The following is a 19,451-nucleotide window of genomic DNA, read 5'->3' as shown; positions in this document are numbered from 1 at the left end:
GGGTGTAATTTTAAGTGGGGGAAGACTACTTGGAATAATCCCACTAGTAACTTACACTAAATAAGCAGTAGGAGTGGAGATGGTAATTCTGGATGTACTTTGAAGCTTGCTAAGATTTGCTGACTCCAGGTTTTTTTGAAGAAACTGGAAAAACCACTTAAGGGAAATCAGAAGTTCCTATCAAGAAGAACCTATCAAGCACTTGTCACCACAAAAAAAGAAACTATCTGAAGAATAAAAAAAAATTCCTTTTTCCTTTTCAAGGCTGTTAGCACTAATACCTGTTTTATTAGTAGGTAACTGAAATACTGCAATGTGTTCACTACAAATGGGACAGCTTGAGACAGCAGCTGTGGGTGCCTCCCCAATCCCAAGAATGAATCTTGAATAATATAAGCCAGTAATTCTTAACTGGAGTAGTTTGGAAATCCTTGAGGGGTTTAGTTATCACAATAATTGGGAGACACTAGAGGCATTGAGTGGGCAAGGGCCAGCCAGAGATGCTAAATATCTTCCCCCAACACACCACAAAACAATCCTTAATAAAGAATTATTGCACATTCCACAAGGTTCCCACCAAGTGTTCATGTGGCTGAAAACTTGAGCCTAGAATTTATTTCTTATATGAATCCCAGGCAGCTTTTAAATGAGTGTTAATGAACACAATATCCCAGGAATGTAATTATCACATAATCTCCTTCACATTAGAACACTGTATTGATTTCTTAAGTAAATATAAATTCCATTTCTAAATAACATTGCAAAATATTACAAAAGGAGGCATTATATCCAATGGGGTCTAAGCCCATGCTCTTAACAGACTCCTTAAGGCATGGCATGTGACAGTACTCAATCAACACGAGGGGAAGTCTGTTAGAAGTCTTGGGAAATAATTCTTAACACTTCAATGAGATACAAGAAAGATGCAGTCACCTTTCTGGTTCTGAAACTGTCAGCATGTGATAATTAGATTAGAGAATTTGGGAAAACACACTGAGGATGAAAGAGCAGAAATATAGAAAGAATTGGGGTTCCTGGTATTACTGAGCCACTGAAATCATATCTTAGGACTTATTACTAGACATGTTTCTTTACTGTAAGCCAATTCTGATTGGATTTTTGCTCCTTAGAACTGAAAGCAGCCTGAAAATACTAGACCTGCTTTTCATGCTAGATAGAGATCTAGAACTTTCAACATTCCAAACCAAAATGGGGCTTTAAGAGAAGGAGGGAAAAAAAACTCCTGACCAGACTTGTCCTTGGTGATAACACTCATTATTTCATTATACCGCCCCTTCCAAATCTTCAATTTGTATTTTCAGCCAGCGTTAGAAAATCCTGTATTTCACCTGAGTGACACTAGATCAAGGAATTTTGAAGTATGATTTATGTCATATTCCTGAAGCTAAATCTCAGGGCCTCACCCCTCACGAACAAGAGATCAAGATGATTTTCATATTTATTTTTTAAAAAAAATCCAGAATGGATCAAAAAGAACAATCTCAAGGATACAAGTGCCAGACACAGGCCACAAGGTAGCTAGAAAAGTATGCCTTAGGAAATTGGAGCCTTATTACCTTGTTTTAAAAGCTGTACCTAGCATAAATAGCTAACTTTATTTTTCATCCATCTAGCTTCCCCTGCCCTACCTCCCAAAATGGCACAGCTGGCTTGCCTTGCAAGGCCTCAGTTGAAGAATCCCAAGTACACACAGGCCGGTACAGCAGTACTCAGCTAACTAGAAGGATCTCATCCTCATATGGTCTCCTTTCACGTCTATGGGCTGACTACCTTCATTGTTGTGTGTGAGACGGTTTTACCTCTTGAAAATATGGCTACTTCAGCACAAAACAACATTAAGTCTTTATAATAATCAATAAGTCATCTCCCGTCCCTTTTACATGCAGCTGAAAAACGACAGGCTAGGAACAGAACATGTGAACTTTGTACTGCTGGAATTATCAATCACTAAATGATCATTAGCTAACTGTCACTAAATGTACACATTAAGGAATTAATATATAGAATACTGCAAAAACACAGTAAAAGATGAAGTTTGCCCCTTTCTGCTCAGGAAGTCCCTTCACTCCCAAGCGTCATAGTATGTTGTCCTTTCAGCTTCCAAGTTTACTGCTATTACTGTTTCTCCTCCTTCTGATCTTCCTTTTGTTCCCCAGTGCTGGAACTTCCAGAGCCTTCTCGCTCAGATGCCATCTGTTAAAAAAACATTTGAGAGCCATTCATTTAATGTTAAGGCTGACAGTTTGCTTTCTGAAGAACTAAATAACAAAGGGAGCATATCCTGTCTGTTCCAACCTCCCTCCCTGCTTGTCTACTATTGGTGGTTTGTGTGATTCCTTCCATTTGACCTTACGCTCCCTCCCAAATTAGAGTTGAGAAGGCAGAAAAGGTATTTTCAATTCCAATACTCCCAGTTCTATAAAATGGCTATGAAGAGAGCAATCAGTGACAGTAATCAAGAGAAGTTACATGGGGATCAAGTTAGGAGCAAAACACCCATCAGCCCTTGTGTACCTTTTTGTACGCCATTTCGAAGAGCTTCAATGATGCCTGCTGAAGGGAAGATGCTGCCTGCCTTATGTTTTCTCCGGTTTCGCTATCTTTTCGAGCCAGGAGCTCTCTCATCTTGGAAATCTCTTCTTTCAGCTTGTTGCACTTAAAAACCAAACCAAACCAAACCCTCAGTTTTTCTGGGTTTCTTAACCTATTACAGGTAGCAGTAATATTCAGAAGCATTTCTTAAAAACTAAATTCCCACACAGAAAAACAAACTTAAATGACATTGGTAACAACGCCTCTAAACTTCTTGAGCTATTTTAAAAGTGGGCTCACCTCATCAGCAGGCAATTGGTCCTTGAATTCTTCCATCTTGGTTTCTGTGTCGTGAATGATTCCTTCAGCCATATTAACTGCTTCGACTCGTTCCTAAGAGAAATTAGAAATGTAGTACCAATGAAGATTTCCCAGTCAACCAGGTGACTGAACGTCTGCACTGAGCAAAACAACATGGTAACTGCTGCATACAGTTACAGAATAAAAATATCAAGAGACAGCAATCACTGTGATCTCGCATAGCCTGGGATGTTTGTAAGAGATTTCAGCTGGATTATATAAGATAAGAATTTTGACATGGGAAGACAGAATAAATAAGAAAGGCATTCCACACACAAGTTACAAGCAAAGGCGGAGAAGGGATATATTGAGCGTAACAGAAGATATAAGATGAATGACACATGTCCCAACTACTTTCGCCTCCCAGCTGAAAAGGCAGAAAGTAATCACCTTCTTTCGGCGGTCTTCCTCAGCATACTTCTCTGCATTTTTAACCATATTTTCAATATCATCTTTGCTTAACCCACCAGAAGACTGGATCACAACTATAATGAAAAGAAAGCACCTTGTTACTTCCCAGATAAAACTACATGCCTCTTCATATATTCTATTAAGAAAAAGAAAACTCCTGCACAGAGTAGCTAATCTTGATGTGAATTATGAAAAAAACAAATACCCTGTTGTCTTATAAGAAGGAAACCATGGGTCTGAAATATACAAAGACCAACTGTCCTGCCTGCCTACCAAAACTTCAGCAATCCGGAGGCTCAGTGCTTGCCTGTTATGGAGATAAACACACCTGTTTGTGAATTTGATAAGTGAGGAAAAAAGGGGCAAGGAAGGACTCATCATCCTCCTGAGGCTGGGGGGAAAGATATGCACAACTTAGAGGTTCTAGCTCCTAACATAGAGGAACTCCAAGGTCCCTCATCTGACTCTTACAGTCTGATAAATAAGAGCACTTACTCTGCTGCTCACGTCCTGTACCCTTATCTTTGGCAGAAACATGTACGATCCCATTGGCATCAATGTCAAATGTAACTTCAATTTGAGGGACTCCACGAGGGGCTGGGGGAATTCCAATCTAAAATAAATAAATATCCAGAGTAAGCTCCTCTCGCAAAGGGGTCCAGTGCTCTATTTCAAAACCTATACCATCTTCTGGAAAACAAGTCACTTGGTTCCTAGGAGAAACAAGTGATACTTAAATGTACAAAACCACAACGTTTATAAGTGAGGGGAGTAGTTTCATTGCTGCATAAAATAAAGAGGGCTTATACCAATGAAGACTGGCTATAGCAAAAAACCATTAATCGCTGTATGTACCTGGGCACAGAGTAAGAACAAACCTCTCCATTAGTGCTCACCTCATCAAGAACCAATAAGCAACGCTAACTAAAAGCCAGAACATCAAATGTCTTTTACAGTACTAATCAAGAATTTCTCCTAATTAATATTGCTTATGAACATTTCCCTGACTCTTATATTTATAAACTTTTTGATGAAGTTCCTAAGGCACAAGGAACAAGCAAGGCTTCTAGGTAAAAACTGAAGCCATGGGTATCCAGTTGCAGAATTTGTCTGCATATGATGTTAAAATAACAGACTATGTCTGTGTCTGTCACCAGTTTATAGTATTATTATTACGGGTTAGAACATAATCTAACTTTACAGTAAATAGAATGAGGAGCATAATATTCAGGATTCCCAATACCTACCAAAGTAAACTGTCCAAGAAGTTTGTTGTCTCCAGCCATCTCTCTCTCACCTTGACACACTTTAATCTCCACTTGAGTCTGTCCATCAGCGGCTGTAGAAAACACCTAGGGAGAAGGAAACTTGCTGGGTTGGGAGTCTGATGAAACTACTCCCCTTATACAAAGTGCAAGCCAAAGGAAGAAATTCACATCCCAACACTGTAAGAGTCCTAATGTACACTACGTTCAGAACAAAGACACATATTTTTGCAGGGAACAGGAGGAAGCTTAGCACAGCAAAAAAGCATACAACAGCTACTGTTTCAGCTGAGCAAATGCATTGTACAAAGATGTAGCATTAGCACAGAGGGCCCCAAGAGAAGGAGCTAAAAAGTGAGGTGTTGAAACATGCTCATCTGGGGAAATGGGTCAGAGACAGGACATATATTTTGTGCTCAGTCACAGGAAGTCACTGCACACTCTTCTTCAGAATGATGTGTTGGCACTGCACAAATACAGCAAGTCATAGGTTTTCAGAAAAATATCAAAATTGGGAAAGTCAGGAAATAATTCTTAATCCAAGACCAAGCAATTGTCCAGACAGCCCTGCTTGGTATCTGAAGACCCCCATCATTCACCTGGAAGACAAGCACACTCCCCTAGCCTTGGCCAACCCATTCTTTTTACTGCCTTTGAGAACAGAAGAGTACAGGGAATTCAGTCCCAAATAGTGAGGCTCCTTTTGGCAAGTTATTTTAATCCTGTGAAGGAGAGACTAAAGGAAAAATGCCATTCCTAAAATCATCACCACTGGCTGACAGGTAAAGAACTTTCCCAGGAATAAAAAAAGAAGAGAACAAAAGACAAGATTCTTACCACCCGCATTCAACTAGTATGGACTGCAAAACAAAAAGAGAAGTTTTCTAGGAAAAGCTCACAAAAGTAGCTACAACCACATACCTCACAGAACCTATTATCTCTATGAGGTAGGGAAGGGTGGCTCTTACCTGGCTCTTCTTGGTTGGAATAGTGGTGTTCCTATTAATTAGTTTGGTAAAGACACCTCCTAGAGTCTCAATACCCAGAGACAGTGGAGTGACATCCAGGAGTAGCACATCTGTAACATCACCAGCCAAGACACCCCCCTGAATGGCGGCGCCAATGGCCACAGCCTCATCAGGATTGACAGCTTTACTTGGGGCTCGGCCAAAGAGATCCTGCACGGTCTGCTGAACCTGAACATGAAGAAAAAAGAACCTCAGAACAACTGCCTGAGAAGGTCGAGGAAGAGCAGATGTGTGTCCCAAGACCCCACCAGATCGCAGGATAGGTTGCCTCACATGCAAGAAGGTTTACTCAAATTACTATTTTGTAACTGAATTCTTGTTAATGAGCTAATCATGCAGGTAACACACATACTTCACTCATATGACTATCTCATTTACAACCCTTTTAAATTTGGGAAGAATTGGCCTAAGTTTTGTTTTCTGGTTTCCCATACATTAACTTAGAAATAGAAGGTACGGGGCTGGCCCAGTGGCGTAGCCGTTAAGTTCGCACATTCTGCCTTGGCGGCCCAAGGTTCACCAGTTTGGATCCCAGGTGTGGACACACGCACTGCTTGTCAGCCATGCTGTGGCAGGTGTCTCACATATAGAGTAGAGGCAGACGGGCAGGGATGTCAGCTCAGGGCCAGGCTTCCTCAGCAAAAAGAGGAGGATTGGCGGCAGACGTTAGCTCAGACTAATCTTTCTCAAAAAACAAACAAAAAAAGGGGGCTGAACCCGTGGTTAAGTTCATGCGCTCCGCTTCCGCAGCCCAGGGTTTCACCGGTTCAGATCCTGGGCGCGGACACAGCTCCACTTGCCAAGCCATGCTGAGGCAGGGTCCCACACGCCACAACTAGAAGGACTCATAACTAAGTACTGGGGGGCTTTGGGGAGAAGGAGGAAAAACAAAAAAAATAAAGTCTTCAAAAAAAAAAAAAAAGAAATAGAAGGTACAAGGCAAAGGGACATAGAAATTTTATATTTCAAGTTCTCGTCCACATATCAAGTAAAAACCAACTTAAAAGCAGCAGTGTTAATTCAACACTGGTGCTGATGTGGGGCATGTTTCTCCCCACTGCTTATTTTACTAATGCTAAGAAACAGTTCTATTTGAATAGCATGAGATAATTTGTTAAATAAAAATATCCACCTGGTTCAAAGCCTCTCTTTTTTCCTCCAGGTTTATTGTGTGCATGTTTTCCTAAGCCCATTTACTCCAAAGTAAAAATTAAGAAATTACCATGGCCCAGGATAATTCCATTCAAATTATAAAGCAAGAATTGCACCTTCAACAGGTTCTGTGCTCAGTCATTAGTTTTCCACACACCTGTCCTTTCAGAATGATGTGTTGATGAGTAAAATGCATCATCGCACAAATCTTTGCTGAAGAGATGCAATTACAAAGCCCAAATACTATGCTGCAATGACACATGTCCAAAATTGCCCCTACAGACGACTTAGTATGAAGGTTTTAAGCAATCTCTAACCTCAAACTTTGTTTCATTCCTAAAAATTCTGCAGGACTGAAGTTCAGGATCCTCCCCTGCTACCACCCCAAAGACAGTCTGTCCTTTCTAATCCTTTTTCTTATACTCTTTTAAGAAAAGAACTCTCTGGTGAGGGCACAAATTCATCCCCCTTTCAGGTCACCAGGGCAAAAAGGCCACATATTCGTGTCCCTGAACAACATAAGCCGTTTGTTCCAAGAGAACATTATCTGTTGGCCCTCTCTCCTCCCCATGCCAGGAATTCCATGGGTCCATACCTTAGGCATCCTAGTCATACCACCAACAAGAATCACTTCTCCTATGTCACTCTTGCTGACTTCCGCATCTTGCATGGCTTTTTGGCACGGGGCGATGGTTCTCCTTATTAGATCAGTAACAATCCCCTCAAACTGAGCCCGGGTCAGCTTCATATTCAAATGCTTGGGTCCAGAAGCATCCATAGTAAGATATGGCAAGTTGATGTCCGTCTACAAAGGAAGCGGGGAGACCAGTAGTGGTGAAGTCTCTTTATTACTTAAAATAAGACCATACCTTCGGTCAGGAACACTTTGAAAACCACGAGGATCAAACCTACTTTAAATGGACAGCCAACAAGACAGTGACTATTTAAGATTCAACCTCTTTTCTTCCCAGAGGGTAAACTTTATACAATCGGATCCTGGGGGCAGACATGGCACCACTTGATGAGGCCACGCTGAGACGGCGTCCCACATGCCACAACTAGAAGGACCCACAACAAAAATATCCAACTATGTACTGGGGGGATTTGGAGAGAAAAAGCAGGGAAAAAAAAAAAAGAAGATGATTGGCAACAATTGTTAGCTCAGGTGCCAATCTTAAAAACAACCAAAAAAACAAAAAACACAATGAAGAACAGAGAAGCAGGAAAAATCCCCGTTCAGGAGATGAACTGTCTTGCCACTAAACATACATTAAAAATCACACTACTGTTTTCTTTTAGAAGTTTTAAAGTATTCCATGCACATGAAGAGAAATGTCAAAGATATGCTCTGAACCAAATAACCAGCCATCAAGTAAGAGCTTTATAAGTTTCAGGCAGATAGTAAGAAAGCTACCACAGAAATCCTAAAGAAAACTACAAGGACTGACTTTACTGCCATCACACCCACGGAGAGCAGCTAACACTTCTACAGTCACACCATGTAACATCCAGTATTTAATAAACCCCAAATCCTAATAAGGCATGAATTGAGAATATTAAGACTAACAAAACATCACCGAACATGCTGAAACAGGTGTCCCAAGGGTGAACTCTCAGGAACAGAAGTACCTTAAGTCTCCCCTCAAACTTCACATCAAAGCAAGGCCAACAGGGAATAAGACTGAGGGGAGCAAGTCCTTAACCACCTTTCTTCAGATAAAGTACCCTGGACATTTAAATGCTTAATAGTGAGAGCTGACACACCTTCTGTAGAAACAGTGACACTGCATATAGCTCTAAAGAACTCCACTGACAATTTTGTTCTTTCTTTGCAAAATATTAATAAATGAAACCAGAAAATAGAATTTAATTATCAAAACGAATACCATCCAATAGAACTTTGTGTGGCAACAGAAATGCTCTCTATCTGTGCTGTTCAATTCAGCAGCCACTAGCCACATACGGCTGAGCACCCGAAACTTTATGGCTAGTGCAATCGAGGAATCGAATTTTTAATTTCATTTAATTTTAAATACTCACATGTGGCTACTACCATATCAGTGCAGTTTTATACACTGTAAGTTAACGACAATCTGAAAAACCTGGGACTCTCAACACCCTAAAGCCAGTTCATCATAAAGTTTTGTCCCTCTCTCAAATCTAACCACATTCTCTCTCACCACCTGGTGTGCTGCAACAGCATCCCGACATTTTCCATCCACTCAGGATGCCCTCTGCCACAGGACTCCCAGGAACAATACCCTACTCCACCTCAGACTTTTCCCAAAACCAAATCTGACCGTGTTACTGCCCCCAGCTTAAAAGTTTTGCGGGGTCTGTACTCACTTATCTCAGCATAGACACCAAATCCCAAATCTATAAAGCCTGTAGCCTCATCTTCCATGCCCCCCTGCCTGTGTGCACTTCAGTCACACTGGCTCTTGCTCAGGTCTTCACCCCAGAGCCTCATACTTACTTGACTCTCTCTTTTCCTGATCAACTCATCTTTCAGAAGCTCTCCTTATTATGTCCAACCTCTGTCAGGCTCCTTTGTTATTAAGTGTAAATCTAACTTTGCCTTTTTACCACATTAAAAGCAGCTTATATTTAGAGTACTTACTATTTACTACACATTGTCCTAAGCATGTTATATGTATTAATTTAGTAATCTTCATAACTCTAAGGGGGAAAGCAGCACTATTATTCTCATTTTATAGATAAGAAAACAAACAGAATTGTTAATTCATCCAGGTCACACAGCTAATAAGTGATGAAATAAGGACTTAAACCCCAGCAGTGTGCCTACAGAGCCCTCTTAACCTCTATGTTACATTACTTCTGATTTGACATTAATATAATGTTTTAATTAAAGTCTGTCTCCTCAAACCACACTTTAAACTCCATAAGGGTAAAAAAAATGCTTCTAGAAATTTATCCTACAGATTTACAATCACACATGCACAAACATTATAAGCACAAGAATGCTCCATATACCTTGCTATAAATAACAAAATGCTGGAAACAATCAGTAGGATACAGCCTCACTAAAACCAACACCCCGCCTCCAAACAGTGTCAAGCCCCTGGAAAGAATTCTAAGCTATCCTCTAGCAGTGCCACATATTTCAACCCAGCCCTAACCATCATATTGCAAAGTTCTGCCACTCTGATAGCAGGGACAAGGCAACACCATCAACATCATGGATGACTGTACAACTTTGTCACTCCTCACGGCTACTTAAAAAAAACCCGGGTTTGACTGGAGGCCAATCACTTTACCAACACAATGTCAACTGCTATAAGTATCTCTTCTTAGTGGGAGTGATCAAACTAACAACTAAAGTAGTCACAGGGTCTGCTTTCCTGCTGCCACCTGAGAACCCGGAAACAGATCTCTTGCTTTCCCTCTTGTTGGGTTTCTGATCCAAATCTAACATGCTTCCTATTATCCTGTTCTAAGTGGCTAAGACAAAGTAAAGCTCTCACCTCTCAGAACTAGAGCAACACAGACTGACACCTTCTGCAGATGCTCAGCAAATCTGATACCCAGAGGAAAACTTGCACATGTGTACATACACCAGCCTTCAGCCACGTTTCACAGCTCATTTTCTAGATTGGTGATTCAAATAATTAAATGAGAGACAACTAGAGACTCACACAAAGAGATGTCTTAAGACAGTAGCAGTTCTGAGAGTCTCCTAGTATTTCCAGGCTAGTAATTCTAATTTTGCATACTATTAGTCTAAATTTTAAAATCAGTATCTTTAATTTAAAGCAAATAAGCATATTCAGTGTCATTCAAGTCTTAATTATTATTTGGCTCCAGTATATACAACCTCTGATTTTGGTAGTTAACAAATTTCAGCTCATCCATAAACATACTGCTGCTTTGCTCATGGAAAGCCATTTACCACCAACCAGAAAACTGTAAAAAGATTAGACTGACATTAGGCCAATGAGAACATGCTATTTAAATAAACTCAGGCTGAAAAGATGCATCAAGACTGCTGGAATTTGTTCACATCTCACCTGCACAGATGAGGACAGTTCACACTTGGCCTTTTCAGCAGCTTCTCGAACTCTCTGAAGCGCCATGTTGTCTTTGGTCAAATCAACCCCCGTCTACAAAGAGAAGACACACAACACTAGTATTAGTGAGGTAATGAATATTACTTAAATTGCAGTGGTAAGCTGTAACAACACAAAATAGAGCCATACCTTTATAAACAAGCAGAAATTACTTATTACCCTTAAAAACTTGTAGAGAACAGAAAACCTATTCTGAAAAAGCTATCTAGGGGGCCAGCCCAGTGGTGTAGTGGTTAAGGTCACGCACTCCACTTCAGTGGCCCACGGTTCATGGGTTCAGATCCCTGGTGTGGACCTACACACCACTCATCAAGCCATGCTGTGGCGGCATCCCACATACAAAAAAGTAAAAGAAAACTGACAACAGATGTCAGCGCAGGGCCAATCTTCCTCACCAAAAAAAGGGCTATCTGTGCCTGGAGTCAGAGGGCTGAACTGATCTCGGTTCTTGCCAGCTGTAGAATTCTAGCTCAAAAAAGGAGTCCCCAAGATTCCTTTTCCAATATTGTACACTGAGTGCTGTATCCTTTTAATCTGTTTGTTCCCAATCTGAAGCTACAGGAACCAAAACAGTAAAGTCCACCCATGCAACTGAAATGCAATCATTTCAGTGGTCTATTCTATGTTCTATTAGGGGCAAACTATTATATACAATGCAAATAGCAATCTGAACAAGAAACTCTCAATATCCCAATGTCTACACATTAACCACACTGGTAACTAACCTCCCTTTTGAATTCCTTCACAATGTGTCGTAACAAGGCCTGGTCGAAGTCTTCACCACCTAAGAAAGTGTCTCCATTGGTGGATTTCACCTCAAACACTCCTTTCTGGATTTCCAGGATCGAAATATCAAAAGTTCCACCACCTAAATCATATACAGCAATGCTAGGGAAAAAAAAAAGAAGCCCTTAAGGAACAAAAACTATCACAAGGGTATAAATTTCAATAACCAAACAAACATAAACTTGGCTATGTCCCCCAAGGTGTAATAATTATGGATTTCTTTCTCTCTTCTTTTTTTGCTTGAGGAAGATTGTCCCTGAGCTAACATTTGTGCCAACCTTCCTCTATTTTGTACGTGGAACTCTGCTGCATCAAGGCTTGATTAGCGGTGTATAGGTCTGCACCCAGGATTGAAACCTAGGAACCCCAGGCCACCGAAGCAGAGCACACAAACTTAACCACTACGCCACCAGGCCAGCCCCAAATTATGAAATCTGATAACTGCCTAAGTGATGTGTGTTAACATGTGGTCCCAATAGCTACATGTAAGACACACAGCTGAAATGAAATAAATTCAATTTTTGAAAGCAAAATTGACAGTATTCAACCACTCTTTTGGATGAATACTTGCCAACATGCATACCAAGCAGGAAAAAAAGACCATAGCCCAGTACTTAAAAACAAACAAATAAATAAAGGAATGGTCTTCAAATGAATGAAAAACACAGATCATACAGCCTTGAAGGTTAAGGCATCACATTTTCAGTTGGAGTACAAGGCTCGATCACTAAGAAATTAAGATGATAATTTAGGATAAGTCTCATAGTTCCATAAACTTAGTCTCACAAATCCAGGTAGAACTTACTGCACAAACTTACATTTTGTCTTCTGATTTGTCTAGACCATAAGCCAGTGCAGCAGCTGTGGGTTCATTAATTACTCGAAGTACATTTAGTCCAGATATCTGACCAGCATCCTTAGTGGCCTAAAGAAAAAAAGCATTTTCTACTCCTGTGTCCCAAGTACAATTAATTTCCTGAATAAGAAAGCTAACTGAACACACCTGTCTCTGAGAGTCATTGAAATAAGCCGGGACTGTGATCACAGCATTTTTTGCTGTATGCCCCAAGTAATTTTCTGGAAAAGAATCAAAGAATGAAATTCAATCATGAGATTCTGTCAGATAAATACGTAATAGATTACTAATATAGCCTTGAAGTCACAGACAGCACCCACCAGTTTTTTAGCATGTGACAATACGTAGAGACCTTGTAGGAAAACACTCCAATTAAAGACACACATTGAAAACCCAAGATATCACCTTAACACTTTAGTGAAGGTTCACCAGCTATAATAACCTACTTTTTAGACTTGAAACAGCTACTAGTTTTTTCAAATGGGAAGTTCTAAGTTTTATCTAACAGAGACGAAAGCTTAATGTGTAGTCTTTTGGCTTTCAACACAGAATACTTCTCCCTTCCTGGGGGGAGGGATGACCACAAGCAAGGCACCATTAGGAAAACGTAGAAGACAAATTCACAATCTGCAGGGAAAGTGTGAAATTAACAATGTGTTGCCATTCCTCGGTTTTCTATAGAAAACCTACCAGACTCCTACAAGGATATGGGCATGGCAGCTAGTGATTTCAGAGGAATCAGCCAGTTCTCCCAACTTCCCCTGATGTGAACTCACCTGCAGTCTCTTTCATCTTCATCAACACAAATGCTCCAATCTGACTTGGAGAATAGAGTTTTCCATGAGCTTCAACCCAGGCATCACCATTAGAGGCACGCACAATTTTAAAGGGAACATTCTTACTGAAAGACAAAATTTATGTTTGAGAAAACATGCCAGTGCAACCTACCATGACAAAGTTCCCATACACCATAAAGTCCAACCCCTACCCCGAGATCCAGAGCCAACAAATGAGAACTTCAGGATTCAAGAAAACCTTTAGAAAGCAATCATTAACATGTAAAAACATCGTGATGGAACCTGAACATTCTTTTTTCCCCCCAACAAAAGAATGATGCTGCTTATTGGGAAAGCAATTACACGGTTACTGTAACACCCAGCAATCACACTACTAGGTCCAAGAGAAATGAAAACAGATGTGCACACAAAAACTGTACACAAATGTTTACGGCAGCATTAATCATAATAGCCCCAAAGAGAAAACAATCCAAATGCCCATTAACTGACAAACAGATAAACAAAATGTAATACACATCCATACAATAGAAAAATATTTGGCCATAAAAGGGAATGAAATACTGATACACATTACAACATGGATCGACCCTGAAAATATACCTGATCTGCACATAACGGAACCCATGCCGCTATCGGCCTTATGGGTTTAACACCAATTTACATGGTCCAGGAATGACTAGCCAAATCTTCACACATCATGTCAATACATACCAAACACCTAACCAGGGATCCTGCTGAAAAGATTCTTTTGTATGGCCTTTGCAAGTAACTACACTTTTGCTCTTACTCACATGTCTTTCTGTACTTCAGGGTCATCATATCGCCGGCCAATGAGACGCTTAGTGGCATAGAATGTATTGTTTGGGTTGGTGACAGCCTGTCGCTTGGCCGGCATGCCAACAAGTCGTTCACCATCTGCTGTAAAGGCTACAACCGAAGGGGTGGTTCTGGCACCTTCAGCGTTCTCCAGCACCTAAAACTCCCAAAGTAAGATACAGAATGAGGTTCTAGTCATCACCAGTGTCTTTGTATCAATCATTTAAGACAAAACAGGTGCCAAGTCACAACACAAATGCTCAAGAACAGTACTAATGGGCATGTGTTTCTTTTTGTCTTTTGGGTGGTGTTTTTTCTTCTCCCCAAAGCCACCTAGTACATAGTTGTATATTCTAGCCGCAGGTCCTTCTGGTTATGCTACGTTGGACTCCACCACAGCATGGCTTGATGAGCGGTGCTAAGTCCATGTCCAGGATCCAAACTGGTGAAACCCTGGGCTGCAGAAGCAGAGCCCACAAACTTAACCACTTGGCCAGAGGGCCCGCCACTGGGCATGCGTTTCTGCTGTATGAATGCAGATATAGTAAGTACCTACTACTGGAAATAGATGTTTACATTATTTTTAGCCATTTACTTCAAAATAACTTATAACTAAAAACAAAACAAAAAACTGGAATAAATTTAAATTGGATCCTTCATACTCAATGTTAGGACAAGGTAATCTTTCCTTCCATATGGAGAATTAAAGCTACATTTTTTTTGTGATGGCTACAAGTTTCAGGCACAAAAAAACTGTGAAGAAGCAATTCAAGAATCCCAGGGGCTCTAAATCTTGAGATGAACCCAGTGAGAATAAATGTTTCATGAACACAGTTAAGGAGGCTTCCAGGACACCTCTACCATAGCAGGGAGCTCCTAAAAATGTGCTTTACTTAGGATACAGCCCATGCATCACGCGGAGCTCCACTTGCTTCTAGACGGTTTCTGCACCTCCAGCCTTGGTTCAACTCACTTACAAAAAAGCTGGACTCTAAACACGGAAACAACCAACAGTGAAAGTCATCCCAATGGGTTCCAATGGTAACTTAGCAGTCTTACCTGTATGCTACGACACATCTAAGGCTTGGGAAGTCAAATCCATTCAGTCATCAGCACCAGGCAATTAAGCACAAAGGTTGACCTCACAAGGGTCTTAAGAACTTAAAAGCAGCTCTTAATACGTCCCTACCTAAGCCAAAGAACACAGAATTCTGGATGGGGTATTAGCTATCACTACATGATCCAGAGCTTCCAATCATGCTCACCTTTGCCTGTTTACCTTCCATAACCGCCACACAGGAGTTGGTAGTACCCAAATCAATACCAACAACTGCTCCCTTAATTGCTTCTGATCTGTAAGACATTTAAAACACTGCTTTAGTTATTGTTATCTTAATAGTGGTCTCCCAAATGGCTGCAGGAAAGCTTAAAAAAATACTTGATACTGTGGGAATAGTAACATTACATAATCTATAAATAAATATGAATGTGTCTCTCTTTCTGAACAGAACAATTAATCACAAATTTAGAGACATTTCAAAGAAAGTGAACACTTACGCATAGTCCCGCCTTGAAACAATTCTAAAAGCCTCATGACTAAGGCCATTCCAGCCATCCTAAAAAACAAACAAACTTATATCAGACATCAACTATACATGAAAACTTAGGCTTGTTCCAATTATTCTTCTGAAGAACACATGAAAGTTTAATAAGACTTTAAGTCTGTTAATTGAGTGGCTATCATATATAAAATGTACTGAAAGTATTTCATATTTAATAAACATTATGGTACTGAAACAACCAAATCCGATAAAGTTATGAATCTCCCACATAAGTAAAATGAAGATAAGTAAGTGTAAAATTATCTTGAGTTACTTTACAACAGGACTTCTCAACCTTGACACTACTTTTTTTGAACCAAATCTCTGTGTGGGGGGCCTGCTCTGCTCACTGTTGGATGTTCAGCAGCATCCTGGACCTCTACCACCACAAGCCAACAGCACAGCTCCCCAAATTGATAGTCCTAATATTCGCTGGGGAGGCAAAACTGCCCTTGGTTGAGAATCACTGCATTACAAAATACTAGTTAGATACGCCTCAACTTGTTAGGAACAGTGTATACCTAAACTCTATATACGTGTGTATTGCAGGTGTAGATCTAAATTACTCAGAGACACTTCACCCGACCTTGCCAAGTAACTGATTTAAGGGGACTAGGATTAACAGTCATGCAGAGTCAGTTTAGAAAGAGACAAATTTGTCAGGAGTGGCCTCCACCCAGGATCAAAGACCTCTCTTCAACCTAACCTCAGGCTACTCCCAAGCCTTCCTTTAACCACGCGTGAGTGCAAAAAGAGGCACAAATCCTATTCTCCAACGATGAACGTTTTTCGTCCTACACGATAATGAACAACCGAGCCATGACCTTTTCCTAGAATCTGCTTACTTTTTCTGAAATAACACAGGAAGACAATTTTACATGAAAGATTCTGAGGAACTAACTGGACAAATGTTCCTAAGCAAGGATATCGGAGCTTTATTTTCAATTCGTCATTTGGGTGCTTTTCTTCCTTCATTTCACCACATCAACGCGGTCCTTACACACTATGTGTTTTACAGAGGCAAAGAACAGTCGTCCTTCGACTCGTAGGGGAAATGAAAACTAGAATAGCGGTTCCCTCGCAAGAGACTGCGTCCCTCGATCCTAAGGCCAAACCTGTTTGATAAGCACAGAAAACACCGTCAGGACTACTATCCGCTACTTCGTGCAGTAAGGCTCTAGGTTTGCGAGGGGTGTGACTCAGCAGCGCCTGAGACATGGACGCAGAACCCTGAATTAGGCCTTGAACCGGGAACGCTGAGTTCTGAAAACTCGCTATCTTCCTTCCCTCCCAATCTCTCCCGGAGGATTCTGAGCCCGAAGGGCGCGGCCTGCCGCACAGAGGCCCAAGGCCGTAAGCCCCTGGGAGAAGGCTCGGCAGTTCCTTACCTTGTGGCGGGCGGCCGTGGGGCCCCGGGAGGCTGCGGCGCCGACAAGACGGGCTGCTGCGGCTCGACTGACGCTTATCATGGCGGCTCTACGGTTGAAGTACCAGGCAGCAAAAAGGCGCTCGGACGACCAGGAGCTGCGCGGCACTGCTGGACCAGCGCTTCTGGAAACCTCCAACCACGTGGGGTGGGGGGCGGGGGTTGGTCGCTGGGGCCCAGAGGCCCGCTCTTCCGCTGAGGCGCCGCCTGCTCTGCCTGACCAGAGACTACCTGAACGTCGATCCCGGAGTCAGGGCGTACGGCTAATACGCTTCGTAGCATGATGGTTGGAAAACGAGCTTCCTCCCGTTTCAGCTGCGGTAGGTCTGGGCTCAGCGAGAGGCGAGGGGACTATAAGATGTATAAAGGCAGTATCTTGGACAGCCCCGGTCTTCAGAGGCAGGAAAGACTCAAGGTCACACGGGATAAATTGCGAACCGATTACAGTCTCCTTGCGTCAGTTGCGTGAGAGGAGGGGACTGTTGCGCCTGCGCAGCTGGCATCCTGCTGAGGGCCTGGAGCGCATATGCGCAGGGAGTGGCGGAAAACGGGGGTGGAGTCTAACTCACAGCACTCATTGGATGCACCAGCGCGCGTGAGTTTGGTCCCAACGAACGTAGCCCAGAACGCGTCCGGGCGCGTGCACGCTTCCTGTGCGTTGACGTTTTCGCAGCTTCTTGTTTTGGGAGAGGACGCCATCTTGTCCTAGGCTTTTGTTCTTTTATCGACCTCAGGCTTAGGACGTTTGGTGCCCTGCCACGTCGTTTGTTCGCTTTTTGGCTTCTTGTTACTATTGTAGTAACTTGATACAGTTAGATATACAGACGTTCGGCAAATTCGTGAAGTGTTTACCACAGGGACGGCAGGTTTCCAGCCAGTAAAGCAGCCTTTGGTTCACAGGGAACGTTGGGTCGCATTAGGCTAATTATTGTGCAAACCATCAAGATGACAAATAGAAATGTTAAGCAATAGGATATATTGGAGTATATGAGGGAGCCAATTTGGTATAAACTTAATTTGGCCTTTGTTTTTCCAATAGGGCCTCACGTCGCCGTTGAGCACGCATTGTATATCTGCTTTCAACGTGTACTATGGCAAGAACACATGCCCTTAAGAGAAAGGTGCAACTTCCCCCCACACTGGCATTTCCTTAAGGATAAGCATCTCTCCCTAGGCTAGGAAGTGATTGCTGTGCTCACCTGTGACCACCCAGCTCAGAGACAACAGAACTGACACCCTGACATGTACACAGAGACAGCAACCTACTACCTGCTGTGTCTGTCAGCCGCTGTGCCAACAGAGCAGTCTCATGACTGTTGTAAAAGGGACATTTCAATCATATGTGAAACATCCTCTTTGGGGGTATATAACCACTCTGTATACCCCACTTTTTTGGTGTCCTTACTTCCTTCGGGAAGAAAGGCCCTGGGCCATGGTCCTCACATTTTGGCTCAGAGCAGACTCGCCCACACTTTCCTTTATAGATTGGTTATGGATTATTATTGTTGACAAAGAGAAAATATCTGAGCTCAGGCTTTTCCAAGCCCAGCTGTGCTGGGCCTGCCTGAGGCTTCTCAGGCTGGTCTCAAAACCTTGTGCTGGTTGCTAGAGACAGAGGTTGTGGGTTCTGTAACAAGATGTCAGTAGCCATTTTGTGCTGTGACTGGTTTCAGATTTGTAAGAAAAAGAATTAATTCTCTGATTCAACAAATATGTGCTGGAGTGCTCACCATGTGTCAGGCTCTGTTCTAAGTGGTGGGAATACGGTGAAAGCAAAACATGAATTCGCTGATGAGATGACAGTCAGATTGAGTTTCATTTTGGAAGTGAAGCAATTTGTCCTTAAAGTGTTAAAGTCCTATTTCAAAAGAAAAAATTGCTCCACTATTAAGTGATCACTACTGGGTGGGGAATTGTGAAGGAAATGTTGGGGGAAGTTTGGGCGGGAAAGAAGACAACTAAAGAGTTTACATTGTGAGGGGGTTGGAAGTGGGAGTAAGAAAATAAACAGAAAAGTCAAACATAACATGGGTTATAGATTATACAGATTGTAAAAAAAAAAAAAAGTCCCTCCAACTCTTAAGTGTTAGCTATTATTATATTATCCTCACTAGTCTACTTAATACTCTTATTTCTCTTGTCTTTTTAATTCCCTCAGAGGTGGACTTTCCTGAGGCCATCAAAGTTACAGGATAATGACTGACCCACTGTTTGTAGAGATTTATGTTCTAAAACACTATACTGATGCAGAAGAACATAGAGAGGAATGACAAATGATATCAAACATTGGAGCAAAATAGAAATTGAAAATT

At 41.7% G+C, this 19,451-nt stretch overlaps 2 protein-coding genes and 2 non-coding genes across 8 annotated transcripts in view; 1 reads left to right on the top strand and 3 right to left on the bottom strand.

Annotated features, from left to right (window-relative positions):
- Positions 1-583: 583 nt before the first annotated feature.
- HSPA9 (heat shock protein family A (Hsp70) member 9) lies at positions 584-17,637 on the bottom strand. Its single transcript, XM_008520800.2, has 17 exons — positions 17,102-17,637; positions 15,670-15,728; positions 15,378-15,465; positions 14,088-14,269; positions 13,276-13,400; positions 12,647-12,720; positions 12,462-12,568; positions 11,583-11,745; positions 10,798-10,890; positions 7,365-7,574; positions 5,558-5,785; positions 4,572-4,676; positions 3,820-3,937; positions 3,304-3,398; positions 2,854-2,946; positions 2,536-2,676; positions 584-2,214 (listed from the first exon to the last, which is right to left on the bottom strand). The coding sequence occupies exons 1-17, from the start codon at positions 17,180-17,182 to the stop codon at positions 2,137-2,139; spliced, it is 2,040 nt and encodes a 679-aa protein (XP_008519022.1). The 5' UTR covers positions 17,183-17,637; the 3' UTR covers positions 584-2,136.
- Positions 5,001-5,061, bottom strand: LOC139075448 (small nucleolar RNA SNORD63). Its single transcript, XR_011525810.1, has one exon. It is a non-coding gene; the product is annotated as a small nucleolar RNA SNORD63 (small nucleolar RNA).
- On the bottom strand, positions 6,899-6,973 carry LOC139075447 (small nucleolar RNA SNORD63). Its single transcript, XR_011525809.1, has one exon. It is a non-coding gene; the product is annotated as a small nucleolar RNA SNORD63 (small nucleolar RNA).
- The window catches only part of CTNNA1 (catenin alpha 1), a 313,987-nt gene continuing 312,118 nt past the window's right edge, over positions 17,583-19,451 (top strand). For 3 of the 5 annotated variants that reach the window (XM_008520797.2, XM_070570706.1, XM_070570710.1), the window contains exon 1: positions 17,594-17,734. The gene's annotated coding sequence lies outside the window, so the exon portion shown is untranslated. Of the gene's footprint in view, positions 17,735-19,451 lie in introns of all 5 variants that reach the window. The other 2 variants (XM_070570709.1, XM_070570717.1) reach the window with 2 other exon arrangements.

This window comes from Equus przewalskii, chromosome 13 (genome assembly GCF_037783145.1).
Source record: "Equus przewalskii isolate Varuska chromosome 13, EquPr2, whole genome shotgun sequence".
Classification (NCBI taxonomy): Eukaryota; Metazoa; Chordata; class Mammalia; order Perissodactyla; family Equidae; genus Equus; species Equus przewalskii.
Note: the sequence above shows the minus strand (reverse complement) of the source record. Positions and strands in the feature narration are given on the sequence as shown.

Coding starts and splice junctions, on each gene's coding strand:
- HSPA9 (XM_008520800.2), bottom strand. CDS start 17,182: ATGATAAGCGTCAGTCGAGCCGCAGCAGCCCGTCTTGTCGGCGCCGCA. Junction 14,270..15,377: donor TGGAAGGTAAACAGGCAAAG/GTGAGCATGATT, acceptor TGGGAGTTTTAG/GTGCTGGAGAACGCTGAAGG. Junction 12,569..12,646: donor TCAATGACTCTCAGAGACAG/GTGTGTTCAGTT, acceptor TTTTTTCTTTAG/GCCACTAAGGATGCTGGTCA.